Source organism: Sciurus carolinensis, chromosome 7, assembly GCF_902686445.1.
Source record: "Sciurus carolinensis chromosome 7, mSciCar1.2, whole genome shotgun sequence".
Classification (NCBI taxonomy): Eukaryota; Metazoa; Chordata; class Mammalia; order Rodentia; family Sciuridae; genus Sciurus; species Sciurus carolinensis.
The window spans coordinates 61,158,825-61,175,408 of NC_062219.1; the positions used below are offsets into that span (position 1 = coordinate 61,158,825).

The 16,584-nt window shown below is 32.8% G+C and overlaps 1 protein-coding gene across 6 annotated transcripts in view; it reads right to left on the reverse strand.

Annotated features, from left to right (window-relative positions):
• The window catches only part of Grik2 (glutamate ionotropic receptor kainate type subunit 2), a 643,508-nt gene that overhangs the window by 420,848 nt on the left and 206,076 nt on the right, over positions 1 to 16,584 (reverse strand). For all 6 annotated transcript variants that reach the window (XM_047557542.1, XM_047557541.1, XM_047557544.1 and 3 more), the window contains exons 3-4: positions 12,588 to 12,755; positions 8,369 to 8,626 (exon numbers count right to left, since the gene is read on the reverse strand). In XM_047557542.1, coding sequence (XP_047413498.1) covers positions 8,369 to 8,626; positions 12,588 to 12,755 — 426 coding nt within the window. The remainder of the gene's footprint in view (positions 1 to 8,368; positions 8,627 to 12,587; positions 12,756 to 16,584) is intronic.

Genomic DNA, 16,584 nt, shown 5'->3' on the forward strand with positions numbered 1-16,584 from the left:
AAGGAAGTCTGTTAGAGGAAGGAGAATTGGAGTCAGGGAGAACAGGAGGTCAAAGCGGGAGGAAATGGGTAGGGGATCATGAACTGAAATTGATTTCTATGCATGTATGGATATCGGGATGAACCCAACTCCTATGTCTGTTTTAGTCAGTTTTCACTGCTGTGACTAAAAGACCTGACCAGAACAATTGTAGAGAAGAAAAAGTTTATTCAGGGGCTCATGGTTTCAGAGGTCTCAAGTCTATAGACATCAGGCTCCATTCCTCAGGGTTCAAAGTGAGACAAAACATCATGGCAGAAGGATGTGGCAGAAGGAATCAGTTCACACGAAGATTAGAAAGCAGAGAAAGACTCTACTCTCCAGTTACAAAATAGATACCCCAGGGACCCATCTCTTCCAGGCACACCCTACCTGCCTTCAGTTACCACTCAGTTAATCTGATCAGGGAATTGATTCACTGACTGGGTTAAGACTCTTATAACCTGATCATTTCTACCCTAAACCTTCTTGCACTGTCTCACGCATGAGCTTTTGGGGGACATCTCATGTGGAAACCACAACAATGTATAATAAAACAAATTGAAAAAAATAAAAAAGACTACAGAAATTATGAAGACCTATTTATCAACCAAATTAAATCTGTACCATACCAAGCATAGGGTATTAACTCACATGGGTCAGGGAGGTGGTACTTCACAAGACTATTTTGAGGTATATCTTGAAGGTGATGAATAGGCTATCAAATGGCAAGGGCATATTAGGCAGAGAGAACTGTTTGTGCATAGTAGAGATTGACATAGCAGAGCATGGTTGGTAGGGGAGAGTGACAATTGTACAAGGAGAACCATAATATAAGTGCAAAGACAAGAAATATCAGTGAAGTAAAATCAGAGGCTTAAGAAGGCCAATGATGAAGGACAGGCATATCATGCTGAGATCAGAGCTCATCCTTCCAAGAAATGAGGAACAACTGAACAGCTCCAAGTCCATCAGACTTATTTTTAAAAGACCAGTTTGACTATTCCAGATACATTAGCTCAAATAGGGCAGCACACAGGACATGATTCAGGTGTAAAGGAGAAGGATATTAACTGAGACAGGCAGTGGGGATGAAGGAGAGGAATAAATTTAAGAAATGTCAGGTAAAACTGGGAACTATTAGTGATCAACTGGAAATGGGAGATGAGAGACAGAGACCTTGAATGACCACCAGCAATCAGGTTGAGACAACATGATAAAGAGGGAAATTCAAGGGAAAAAGCAACTTTGCATGCAAAGATAATATGTTAGGTTTTCGTCATGTTGGGGCAGATGTGTCTATCAAGGTGATTGATGGGTGGCAGGAGATGAGCAGGGAGATCTAAAAAGAGCTGAAGATGTAGATTGTTGAGCCTACAGCATATAGGCAGAAGGAGGCAAGAGTCTGTATGGAGGATAAGGTAAACAGATAAGAAAACAAGAAGACTTGGAATAAACCCTTGAACAACATAAGCATTTACAAAACAAGAAAAAAGAAACGAGTTTAAGAGTATGAAGATGGGAATAAATGACTGAAAAAGAGATAACAAGGAGAGAATAATGGCACAGAGTACAAAGCTGGAGAATTTTGCTCTTTCTCGAAGAGAGGAGCAGTCACTTTAAAGAAATCATTTGAATACTTTCCTTCCCTCTATGCTGCCTAGAGAGGCAAGCGGACAAGAACAAGAAAGGCTGGTAGGGACGCACTCACCAAGATGCTCGCACCAATATGTCTGAATCAGGAAAATCTAAATTGAGAACCGGCAGTTTCTGAACACCCACATGGGAATTACTCCCATTTGATGTAATATTTTTATCATGCAAAACAGGCAGATATTACTGATCAGTGAGATTTTTGATAAAAAACAGAAAACCTCTTTATATTTCTTTCAATCAAGACGTGTTTATTTCAATCCTGCAGAAATATGTGTTGTAGGATTAATATGAATTAGACATTTATTTTTTACTTTATGTTTTGGCATATGTTTTAAAGATTGAAAAACTTAGAGAAAGAATTAATTTTATGATTACATTAAAGATAGTAAATATCATATAACCAGAACATAATAAATAATACTCTAAATAATTTTATGCCTGTTTAAATAGGAGCAAAGACACCAAGTTTGAACATAACCAACTTTACAGAAACACTAGTACACTGAGCTATGTAATCAACTATATCCAAATAATTAGGTTTAAATTGTAATTGCTAATTGTATTTGCACTTGAAATTAGAGAATACAGCACTTGAAGCTTTATACTTAAAGTGTACAACATATAATCATCTTAGATTCAAATTACCCCACTCCCTAAAATAAAATTGAAATTATTTGGTTCTATCTTTTATAATACAAAAAAATGTTACTTTATTCAAAATTAATGTCTTCCAGGAATATATATTTTCAAATTAACTTACACTATTGAATTCTTTTATTTTATCCTACTTAAATGTAGATTCGAGATAAAGTAAAATATATTCTTTGCTATTAGTTGACTTCTCAATTCATTAAACCAAATTCAAAAGCACACACAGATGTGTCCAAAACAGTTATAAATACACTTTACCCTAATTAGTAAACTTTTTTAAAAAGTCACCAGTGAATATTTCATACATATTTCAAATTTAATTTGCTAACAACCAGAGTTAACATGTCCTCTTCCAAGTCCCTTTACTTGCTTTCTTCTTTTTTAGGTAAATGTGCCACTAATCAGTATTTAAGAAGGCATTCTGAAGTTGATTGCACAGGAGCAAAACCGAGAATTCCACATTCTTATTATATACCCTTGACCAAATCACTGCATCTAAATGTTCTCATATTTAAAAAGTTGGGTTGATAACAATGACTTTGTAATAGATTATAGTAAAGAGTAGATGGCACATAGGATATGGCATTTGTATTTCTGCAAGTTTTAAGCTTCTACTATGCCTATTCTGTGAGATATTTTATATATTTCATAAATTTTGTCAATAGTCCTGTGAAGTACATGCTGTCCTCAGCTTTGAAATGCCTCAACTCAGGCCCCTAGAAGTCAAGTATCTTGATGAAAATTACACAACAGGTCCAGGATTTTAATCTAGAAGGTTATGACACCAAAAAAACATGGTAACCACATTAGTGCAATACTGGTGGACATCTCCTATCTCTCTTTCTAGGTTTCTGGAAAATAATGGATAGGTGAGTTCATGTCCATCTTTGAGGCACTCAATCATGATTTAGAAAGCAGGGTCACACCACACAAACACCACTGATATTTCTATAGCCATGTAGAATCCAGGGCAGGAGAATGTATCCAGAAAAGCCAGAATAGCAAGTCACAAGCTCTGGATGATCTCTCTTCTGCTATCCTTATGTAAATTCTCCCTCATCCTATCCCATCTTCCTTTTTTCTGATTCCATCATTAGGAAATGCTTGCAATTCCATAATAAGCTCTCCCCCTCAGACATTCTCACATTTCAACATACTGCTCCCATCCACTTCTCCAATTGAAACATTTCTACTCATCCTCCATAGCAACTTCATAATAGTGACATGTTCTCCAAAAGTCTCTTCTGTCCTTTGCAGGTAGCACGAAGCCCTTCCTTTTTTTGTTGTTTTTGTTTTTGTTTTGGTTTTGGTTTTGGTCTGAGAGTTTGAACCCAGTGCTATATCTCTAGCACACCCCCCTTTTAAAAATTATTTTAAGACAGGGTCTCCCCAAGTTGCTTCGAGCCTTATCAAGTTGCTGAGGCTGACCATGAACTCCTGATCCTCCTACCTCAGCCTCCCAAGCCACTGGGATTACAGATGTGTGCCACTACACCTGACTAACGCTTCCTCTCTTGAACTGCCACAATATTGTTTTCTTGAGTCTCTACGTTCTTACTATGCTATAATCAAGCTGTTATCATTTGTCACTCTCTCCCTCTCACTCAACTCTGAGCCTGTGAAGACAAGTTTCTCCATAATCAAGTCCCCTCTAAAGTAGCTCCTATCCCATAGAAGAAAATGGATGAATGATTGTTCGAATAAGTACATACATGTTTAACTGTAGTTTTTATGATTTAGATATGAGGTTCATATCTGGAAAGTTCATATGTGAGATAATGCAAAAATGCTCATAGATGATTTAATTAGGTTGTGAGAACTATAACCCTAATCAGTGGATTGATCCATTTGATGGATTAATAATTTGGCAGGAGTACTTACTGGGTGGTGACTATAGGCAGATAGGATATGACTGGAATAAGGTCACTGGGAGTATGCCTTTAGGGTTTATATTTTGTCCCTGACTACTGGAGCATTCTCGTGTTCGCTCTCTCTCTCTCTCTCTCTCTCTCTCTCTCTCTCTCTCTCTCTCTCCTTCCTGGTTCTCATGAATGGAGCAGCTTTCCTCCAGCACACCTTCCTGTCTCATCTAGGGCCAAGAGCTATGAAGTCAATCCCACCTTAGACTGAAGCTCTAAAACCAGGAGTCAAAATAAACTCTTCCTCCCTTAAGTTGCTCTTGTCAGATATACTGGTCACAGTACTGCAAAACTGACTAACATATAGTTGAAATTGAACACAAACACATCTCATTCTAGCTTGCTTATGTGATTTTCGAAATCATAGAAGCAATTATCTCCACCTGAAAATTATTGTTAAATCTATTTACTCAATGGCAAGTATTTAAAAATCTACCTAATTGAATTTGACTTTGGGCAGATTACTGAACTCGTTGGAATTTCCTTGTCTAAACATTGATATAATAAGATCTTCATGTCTTCATTCCTTAAATATTTATTGAGGTACTTCCACAACTCAGGCAATATTTTAGCCACTGGTAATATTACTGAACAGTGTGAGGGCTTATTCTGCTCACATGCTGCTCTGATCTCATGGAAGATTCAGTCAAGAAAAGCAATTTATTGTGAAATGTGTTCTCAGGGGAAGTGTCATGGGAGTTAATGTGGTACAATGGAATGTGCTGGGCAACACCTGTTCAGAATCGGGAACAGGAGTCAGGGAAGCCTTTCTTCATGACATTAAAGTCAAATGTTATGTATGAGTGTGTAAGTGTAAATACATACATGCACATGTGTGCAATTAGGGTTAGGAAGAATGGGGACAGGATAAGTGCTTTCTAGGTTTAAAAAAAAAAAACAGCACTTTTAGCACTTGCAAAAAGCTTAATTGTTCAATTTAAGAGAATTAAGTGGGATTTGTACTCTCAAAAGTTATTGGAGAGTTACAGGGACTAGATCAGTTATAGGTTTCTTAAACTGTTTTGATGTTATTTTTAGAGCAATGAGAAGCTAATAAAGGAGGAATTGATAAGAATTGCATTTTTTTAAAAGTGCAGTGTAGAGATCAGATTATTGAGATGCAGAATTGAATGGAGAATACAATTAGAAGGTTTTTAGTCATAATACATGAGAGATGATGCTGATTTTGATCTAAGAAGTGGTAGAGTGTGGAAGCAATAAGCAAATCAGAAAGGTTCAGAACTGACAACCAGCAGAACTTGATTGTAAAGTCCAAGTGAAGAAGAAATAAGAGAAAAAAAATTTTTCTATCTCAGTCTGTGTGATCAGGAGAGTCAGTCACAGGAGGAGGCAGGCATGATGGGGTGATAACCTGTTTCCTGTTGGACTCAAGAATTTTTTTGAAGATTAAGTGAAATAATTTATGTGACAGGAACTACCACAAGGCCTAATGCATTCTTGCTCATTTCTGTAGTCGTTTTCATTCTCTTCTACTCTTTTCCAGTATTGTTCCTTTCACTTACTAGCACAACTGGCAATAGAATTCCAGACTTTTTCTTACCATCCTCGAGTTCTTTGTTAATGAACTACTGATCTATAAACAAAGATGAAACACAGACTTTAAAGCAAATATTCACAACTTATTCCTGAATTACTTACAAGCTGACAGCTATCCAACTTATTTTTAGTTTATATTTAAAATGAATCATATGTTCCAAAGTGACTGACAGAAACACAGCTTTGTTTCTGAAGCCAATTCCTTTCCATCATTTTTGGACATCATTCAGAGCTATAACAGACTTTCATGGTGTTTAAAAGCATTCATCCACGACAACAACAAATGCTAATTATCATAAAAAATAAATAGCTCCTGTTAACATCAGTTTAAGAATTTCTCCTGCTCTTGCAGTATATTTCATCTATCCTCCCATCTGTTTTGGGGGAAGGAACAAAGACTGGATGAAAGTATGATTATCATGTATCAAAGTGGACAACAAAACAAAAGAGAAATGAATATAAATGGGAGGAATAGCATACATAATAAATAAATCTGAATAGGGAAAAAGGAAAATATAAATAAAAAGTCACATGTGGGTCCTGCAGTAAAGAATTGATATATAAATACCATTTATCTTGCTGGGTAGGGGGCTACCCATTTCAATTCACAATGCTTGTTGTAAACAGATCTCTTCCCAAGTCATCAAATAATAATCATGCTCTCCTGTGAAATTTATAATTTCTTTTTTAAGATTCCATCATTAAAATTCTTTCTTGAGAGTTTTAAATATAAAAAGGACATTTAACTTTTATATATTACTGAACATATTTTAAAGGGACTTTTCTGCCTGTCTTAAAGTTAGTTGTATCACATAAAATAATCAAGAACATACAGGTTCTCAAAAGTGCTTTCAATGAAGAGAAAAGAATGGCCAGTTATGAATTCAATTTTCTCAATTAACCTTTCAATTTAAAAATAATTATAAAATCATAAATAATAAAATGTCCTTAAATGTGAATTAGAAACAAAGGCAGGGGCTTTACTTCTTTTACTGGCATGTAATCCTATCTGTAACTGTCCTTGGCCTGTAGCAGGTACTTAATCAATATTTGTTGAATTAAATGTTGCATGAAATGGAACATTAATAAATATTTCCCCAAGAGGATTTTTAAGGCATACTTATTCTGCAAATAATTCTGTAATGACTCTAAATTGGCATTAATATTCAAATAATTGAATACCTTTGAAATATCCAAATATCTTCATCACCTTCAAAGCAATGGAAGGGACAAAGCTTCTTTAAATAGCAACTTACCTTATTTTAATAAATTTAATCTGAGGTTAGGATGACAATAAATGTAGGCAGGTATAGTTAACTGTATATATTTTTCTGTTTAAACTTGCCAAACTATTTTCATCCCAACAAACACTTTTAAAAAATATTTTCATTTTTCAAGCTCTGTAACTCCCTGTGCTCTTTAGAGAATTCCTATTTGCCAATTTGCATTTTTTGATATTCTTAGCAAATGAACAAATTTCTGTAAATACCTCAGTATACTAGATATGTAAACTAAGTGTGTTCCTGGCATACTTGGGAAGAATTTAAATTCAAATAATTTATATTTTGATATATTTAAGAAGGTAGAGTGAAGGGTCCTAAAATAAATTATTTTACATTCTAATTTAAAGAGCACTAGGCAAAATATTGAAAAACAGCATAATATTTATTCAAGTATTGCTATACTGTAAGAAAAATAGTTCCTTCAACAATATACCTGCCAACAAATATTAAAAGTTTATTTTTACTATTTATGTGCTTACATTTCTCTGAGACTTTTTCTTTCAATGCTGCTGGATGATATGAACCTAGGGCCTCTTGCTTGCTAGGCAAGTGCTCTACTGACCTGCACCCTCAGTCTAAGACTTGTTTCTAGTTAACAACTGAAAGTAACCATTCATATACAAAATACTAACATATATAAAAATAAGAAATCATGCACAACCTCCAGGTTAATGAGTAACTACTCATTAAAATATTCTTTTAAGACACTGCAATAAATATCATCTGTAAATTCTATTCTCTGAGTCCCTAAATGGTCATGCAAAAGCAGTTCCAAAAACTTGTATTTCAATAGTTATTATGTTGTTCCACAGTTGAGAAATATATTACATCTCAACAAATGTATTACTTTTCACGTGCATTACTTAATGTAAACAGACAGATAAAAAATTGATGCAAAACTATGAGTTTCTTGACAAGTTTCACTGATAGCTGCAGAAAATTATCCTCAACCTATCAGAAATATTCTTTGTATAAGCATTTCAATATTATATTCATATTATCTCTATCCTGTATCCAATTTATAGTTCAAGTTAGTTGACCCTCCAAGGAAAAAAAAAAAACTGCTTATTTTACAAACAGAGAAAAAGTCTTGTGATTTTGCTGTTATCTATATGCATGAAATAGGATTGATATCTGGTTCCAAATATCTTCCTTCTCTTAATTTTTTTAAATGAAAAAATAAACAAAAACCCACGCAAAAACCAAGAACACAGAATCCAGAGTAGGCTTCAAAAAAGATCATATATTTAAAGCATAGCCCCAAAGACAACTCATTTTTCTTACCCGTGCTGTCATCATATACAACTGTAACGGTTTTCCACTTGAAAAACTGCACCAAGTCTAAAATGGCACGGCTGAGCGAAGAGAAGTCTGGGTAGAGGCTGACGTAAAAGGAATCTTTGTTGTCTGACACTTGGTGCTTCCATCGGGTCTGTATGTGGGGAACCCCCAGAGCATTGCAGATTGACTGTACTGCGTTTGCTGACGAGCTGTGTGAAGGCCCGAAGATGGCAGCCACCCCAAGAGACAGTTGATCACAGGCTACAGAGGAGATAGAAGTCTGTTAATAAAGAGAGGAGAGATGCCAGTGTGCCAGCAGATACCACATTATTATTAAAACCCAAAGGTATCATCCTGAATAAAGATTTTTTTCCTTTAATATAATATTTGCATTTCACTACCTTTGTATTTTGTCTGTCTCTGAACATTTTCAGTTTGTTACAAGAGCATTAATTCACTCAGATGCAGCTTTATGTTCAAGTAATTCTATAATGTTGGGGAGGGAGAGAGGGAAGGAGACAGAAGAGGAATATCCATAGGTTTTTAAATTTCGTGTTCATTTTGAAGAACAGTTTTTGTTAGGAAGGTAGAAAAATAATGTTGCTTCCAAATGCCCTGGTCACTTTCTACTTTCAAATTCTTAATGAACAGCCAGTCATTTGGTCCCTCTTCTGACTGAATTAGCTATGGCAAAGTACAGTTAAACATTTATATATTTCTAATGACACAGTCAAGTTATGCATACAACCAGTCATATAAACCTGCTATGGCTCTTGGAGGATGATTTCATATGAATTTAACTCATTGAGTAGAAGAGCACCAAAATCACTAGATAAGTATTCATTTTATATACTTTTTGGATCCTAAAATGTCTTTTATACTGTTCTAAAATACTTTTTAAAGTTAGCATTTCCTCACAGGAAATTTCACTTGCATGAATAATAACTAGTAATTAAAAGGCATAAGCAAACTAGAGCATATTCAGGTTTGGACTTAAAATTTTACAAGGCACACTGAAGCAAATAGTTTGGATCTAAAGAGTGAATAATTATTAGAATCATGAAAATCATCTTTAAATATTTGAAGAGCTGGGGGCTGGGGTTATAACTCAGTGGTAGAGTGCTTGCCTGGCACGTGTGAGGTACTGGGTTTGATCCTCAGCACCACATAAAAATAAATAAATAAAATAAAGGCATTGTGTCCATCTATAGCTAAAATATATATATATTTATAAAACTATAACTAAAAAAAAATATTTGAAGACCTGAACTGTGAAATAAGCTTAAGCTTGTGTCCTTTAACTGGCAAAGAAGAAGTAGGGCACATATTTAAAAACTTCTCACAAATTAATATATGATGTGGGAAATGTTCAAACATGGAATACTTTGTCCAAGAGGAAATGTTATGCCCATCACTGTAAAGATTTAAGCAGAATTGAGGACTTCTATTGGGATTTAGACTAAAATTGAATGTTCAGACACAATTCTTCCAAAATGGATTGTGAATTTTTCTGACATTTTCTTTCAGAATTTTCTACATACAATATAATGTGTTGGTGAATTCTTAATCATAAGGGCACACAATAATAAAGTCTTAGTTGGAAAAAACACTTGTTTGAATTTTCTTGAAACAAGAAATTTCAAGTGTTTCTTGAAACACTTGTTTGAATTTTCAAAACTCCACTATGATCCGAATGAATTGATTTTGAACAGATTCTTAACTTTCTACATAATAAATAGAATTTTGAATCCATAGAAAATCTGAAGACTGAAAATTTTCAACATGGAATGTCTCAACATGGGATTTTAATTCATGTACATTGAGAAAAAATGATCTTCTTTCACTCCCTTTTTTGAAAAATCACAAGCTATGAAAAACTGAAAATATTTTATGAGACTATTTATAATATTTATGTATTTAACATAAAAGTTACAATTGTCAGAAGTTATTTAAAAATAATATATCATTCAAATAATAATTCAAATTCTAAGGCATAAGTATATTAACTTAGCAAAACAGTATTTCCTAATAAAAATACAAGAAAAAAAAGTATCAGTGGAAATGTCAAAATTTAAATCTAATTTCTTATTTTCTTGCCTTAAAAGTTAACTTTTAAAAACTTTCAAATTAATTAAGCTATTTTATGATTAATCACTAAAGTCATTATCAATGTATACTTTTATTAAACCCCTCCAAGGTTCAAAAAGTATGGTACCTCTCCCTTTATTTTAGCCTTTTACATATGCATGTTCTCTAGTCAACGATAGCTTAAAACAAGAGCTTCACAAGATGAGGCTCAATCCATGCATTCACCCTTTTAACATCTCTCAGAAAAAATTACACACTTATTTGAGCTTTTCCTGTTTTAGGCCAAAGTCAACTGATAGATTTGATTCCCAATGAGTTTTTAAAGATTTTAAATTTGCTATAAGAGTTGGGAAAACAACTTGTGACTTGATCACTTAATATATTGCTAGGACATTCCCAGCATAGTGTCTTGTTTTGTAGTCAGAACATTCTGGTCTGTGTTTTTACATTGTTTCTGTGAAGTCACCATTAAGAAATCTATTAATATTTTATTTATACTGCACTCATTCCATGTTCTTTGGTCTGAATGCTTTCATTAGAGGCAAAGCTTCTTCTTCCTAATGAAAATAATCATGAACTATGCCACTAATCAAATGCACTTGTCTTGCAGTTAATGACTTACTTTGCAATTATGATGACAAATGTAGCATTTAGCAGTAAACTTTAACCTTTTTTCAGCCTTCCAAACCTTTCACCACCCTGACATGGTTCTGAAATGTGGAACTTATTTGTATTCATAAAGATATGAATTCAAAGGGCAGGCAGAATATGGCTTTGATAAACACAAGTTAGCTGCTGGGGGAAAAGAAGACTTTCATCTTGAGCAATGTTGTACCTTATCAGCTGCCATTAATATTAATAAGCTTAGAAGAAATCTGTACTGACTTAGAATTATAAATAATTATGTACATTTCCATTAATGTAAGGCATCTAGTAAAATATTAGCATTACTGAAAGGCAAACATTGTTTAAAAGTATGAAGTGACAACAAATACTTTGTAAGCCTGCTCCTTTGAGAAAAATCTATATAATGGAGTTAATTTCTATTACATGAATACTAACTGTGCAAAAGACAAGAACCTCAACTATAATAGCCCATATATATTAGAAGAAAAAACTATGGAAATACCTATCAAATGTATTTACCACCAAGACTGCTGTTTGGCTAACATAATGCTTTTATAATAGTTCCTTCTGTTATCTTTTTTCATATATAAACATTAAATTCATATTCACAAATTGGTTTTCTATTATTGTCATAAGAGTAGATAATAAAACAAAATACATAAAGTATTCTAATTATTCCTTCATATAATTTTTATATTGTCATTTACTTTCAGTTGGAAGAAGAAATATCAAGTGATTAAAAATGAGCATAGAGAATACATAAATTAATCATAGCTCAAAATTTCCAAAGAAAATTTTAAGATAAACCAACTTTTTGAAGTCACTTGGAACCACAGAACTTTCAGTGTATTCTACAATTTGAGACCAAAGTAATAATATAGCAGGATTGACAGGTAATGAAAATTAAAATTGTAACAGTGTATTTCAAAACTTCATGAAATTCATTGATACATGTTATCTTATTTTACTGAGTTTTTAAAAATGGGTATAATTTAATAACAAAGCAGAATGATCAATGGGAATAAAACAATTTGACATCACAGATTTAATTACATTCATTTATAAGTAGATTTCTTGTAATAGGTGATTATATCACTTTACTTTCCCTGATAAAATTTATGTGCACTTATAAATAAAACTTTATACATAAGTGTTCTTAACAGTTTATAAACTACATGAGGGTTTTTTTTTTTTTTTTTTTTTTTTTTTTTTTTTTTTTTTTTTTTTGCAGGGGGGCAGGTACTCAGGGGCACTCAACCACTGAGCCACATCCCCAGATCTATTTTGTAATTTATTTAGAGACAGGGTCTCACTGAGTTGCTTAGTAACTTGCTTTTGCTGAGGATCTCCTTGAACTTGTTATCCTCCTGCTTCAGATTCCCAAACTTCTGGGATTACAGGCATGGGCCACCTCACCCAGCTACTACATGAGGTTTTTAAGAAATCTCTTTAGAACACTTGGAAATTTGAATTCCAGAAAACATGATGCTAAACATCAATCAATTACCTTTCTTGGATGCTTCAAAACTGTCATACAGATTGATCTTCTGGGTGTCATAGGTTAGGGTGGTATTGGGCAACAAGGTTCTATTTCTGTTGATTGTGTTCACAGCAAATCTGAACGCAAGTTCCTCAGCTCCCATTGGGCCAGATTCCACATATTCAAAAATACCACCTGGCAAAACAAAAAAGAATAATCACACAGTTCTTAGAATATAGAGAAAATTTCACAAGTTTTCTATATTTTATGCTTATATGTGTACATCTGAGTGTCTGCATGTGTGTTTGTGTGATTCATCTAAGTGCAGAGTGTTTGTACTTACTTTTTCTATGAACTGTATAGATATTCTCTTTTAAATAAATCCATACTGCCAAAGCTGCCTTTGTGTTGCTGCCAAAATTTAAATTTAACATTATTTAAATGGGATATTTCCTCTGACTTTGACAATCACTTATTTTAGAGCTAATAGATGGATAGATAGATAGATAGATAGATAGATAGATTTTTGTCATACATAGTGAAAATTAACCCCCTAATTTTGCACAGCATTCCAGAATTATCAATTTTGTGTGGTGTGTGTGTGTGTGTGTGTGTGTGTGAGAGAGAGAGAGAGAGAGAGAGAGAGCGCTAAGCAATGGAAAAGTTGAATTAGAGTTGTCTAATTCAGAAGTCAGAATTCTTTAGCACAACTTTAATGATACTTATTTTGTTTTGTTAAAAGCAAATTCCAGCATCTTATGAAAAAAGATAACAAAGCAAATTCCAGCATCTTATGAAAAAAGATAACAAAGTAGCATTTCTCTGTTCATTTTCTCTAATTTCCTTTTCAGAGGACACATGGTATTAATGCAAATTCCTTAAATAACAAATTACACTGTAGCATAAATTTTGGCCATAAAATGTAACTTTAAAACATCTGGCCATAAAATGTACTTTTAACATGCACCTTCCCAAGTGTGCCTGAGCCCAGTTTCCTTATTCTTGTCCCTGTCTTCCTCCTATCTGATATCAATCTCTTCTGCTGGAAGATTCTAGCTGCCAAACTTTGCCTTGACAGAATCTCTTACTGTTGATTTGGTGAATGGAATGCAAATGGAAATGCCTGATACATAATTCTCTCTAACTTTTCACTGAAAATCTAGTACTTAAAAATTAAAAAGCATTTATCTTTCCGGCTTTTACATTTCACACCATGTACTTGCAGCACAATCATTAACAAATTACACCCCCTTGAATAAGTCAATTTCACAGTTAGAAATCCATATATTATCAAAGGTTACAATACTATTGGCAAATTACCTATTCAGATTTAAATAAAAGCCATAGTATCTTTGAAATTTCTCTAACAGTGAGGAACTAGAACTCAGAAGGACCACAGGATAAGGAAAATTTGTAGTCAGGAAAAATATGATAATTTGTTACTTAATACCAGATTAGTTTGCAATATTTTTCTTATTCTGGAATTGAACCAAATTGGTGGTATAGTTCCTACAAAAACAGACTTATTGTAAGACAGTAATGTGAATATCTTTAAAATTGTTGTTGGCTTATGCTATGCAGGATACAAGTATTTGCATCTCTGATGGGTAATCAGAACTGAATTATATGTCTTGTGTGTATATGTAGAAGACAATCATGGTGTGAGAATGGGTTCTGGAACCAGACTGGATTGACATTCTGGCTCTGCCCCTTGCCATTGGTGTAAATTTGGAGAAATATTTAACCCCCAGTTTGCAATTATTCATCTGTTTTTTTAAGGGAAGATAAGGAACACAACTACATAGAATTGTTGTAAACATGAAATATTAGCTCACATGAAGTTCTTAGAAGAGTGATTGTTATAAGGCAAACAGTTGATGTGAATGTAAAATTTCATTGAATCTTCAAAGAAATCAAAAGTAGAAGTTTTTTACAAGAAAAAAAAAAAAAAGATCAGCCAACAAGTAATGGACCCAGGATTGTAATCTGTCCAGGCCTCATTTTAAACTGTTGCCTATTCCACTAGAATCTAGCAGTTTTCTTCAAATATTTATTCAGAAAAAATACACAAAATATCTTAAAATGTGAGACAAAATGACAAATAATATGATATTAGAAATGTAAGCTCTTATGTGTAGAACAGGAAAAATTCAATTGTAAAGTACCTGAGTTGTTAATTATGAATAAGAAATCACTTAGACAAGTCCAAACCTGGGGTAGTTTCTTTCTAGAAAAGTAAAATTAAAAAACTGAATCTTTTCTCCTCAGTTCAGAATTGTAATTTCTATGTGATATAAATGAAAGACAGAGGTAATGGTCAATGTTTGATGATAGTATGTTAAAACTTGCTTATCTTATACTTCTCTTCCAAATAAATAATTTAGATTCAACATATTTATCACTGCTTTGAATATTTAAAGAAATCTTTGAAACTCAGGATAACTCATTTGCTACCTTAATTAAGTAAGATGAATAATTAATTTTTATTGATTCAAAACCAGAATCTAATACTTTGCCAAGAAAAACCCCCCAAAATTCAGATAAAGCAAATTTCATAAGCAAAATACCTTTCATAAAACCACCCAACAATATTAACTCAAGAGAAGAGAGAAATTTAATAACTCAGCATTTCTGACATATATAGAGCAGGTATTATAGGAAGGGTTAAAAATATTTCATATAAATGAACTGCTTTCCAGAAAAATGTAGAAAGGAGGCCACAAACACATGAGGGAGGGAGAAACTTTTTCTCATCCTATTGAAAAATTTGAAAAGTTTTAATAACATTTAACCATTAATCAGGCAAAGAATAAGAAAGTATAAACACTGTACTAGATGTTATAAAACCACTTGGAAGAATATCATTAATTATTCTTTTAAAAAAATAGATTTCTAGGAAAAAGAGAGAAACAATGATATTGCATTAAGATAAAAATCACATTGATAGTGACTGTTATATTTAAGAGGGGAATTGAAAACAAGTTGCAATGTCAAGAAAAAGATAGAGGTAATGATCAATATTTGATGATAGTATGTTAAAACTTGCTTATCTTATACTTCTCTTCCAAATAAATAATTTAGATTCAACATATATGATAAGAACATCTATATGTCCACTCTTCCTTAATATTCATCTTCTTTTCATTTGACAAGGAAGGGAACCAATTATTTTTTGTCAATAATGTCTGACTTTACCAACAAAAATACTAGTTGTTGCTACTAAAACAAATGTTAAATAAATGAAATTGTTTAGGTAGAAGAAAAATAATCACAGAGGGAAACACTATGAATCTTAAATAGATGAAGTATTAAAGATAGGGCAAATCTATGGGAGAATATTAATGAATTTTGACTACACAAAGCAACAGTAGTAATTAAGCACCATATAATTGAAAAATTAATAGGGAAAATCATAAAATATTTTATTTGTCTGAAGAAGATAAGAAAAGTCAAGTAAAAAACATACACAGAAAAAATACTAAAAATCAGTAAGATGGCCTTGTGAATTTACTAGAAAAATTGAAAACAATGATGTATTTTCTACCTCACATAGCAAAGAGGAAAAAAAAGAGCCAATAAAATTAAAAGAAAATAAAAAGAGAAAAATAATAAATCTTAGAATACAAATCACTGAAATTGAAAACAAATATTCATTAGAAAAAAACAAGAACAACTTTTGTGTTTTAGAGAGACTAATAATCAAATGAATAAAATCCAAAAAGTCTGATGAAGAATAAGAAGAAAGAAATTACAAGAAAATAAAATTATGAAACAACTCTTCATAAAAATATAGATGAAAATTCCAAATAAAATATAACAGCTTGTGGTCTTTTGAGAAATATCTATTTAAGATCTTTGTCCATTTTTTAAAAATCAGGTTTTTTTCTTGATTTTGAGTTGTCTGAATTCCTTATGTATTGTTATGTAAATCCTTTGTCAGATATATGGTTTTCAATGTTTTCACTCATTCTGCAGGTGATCTATTTATTATTTACTTTTTATTACAGAATCTTTCACTTTTATG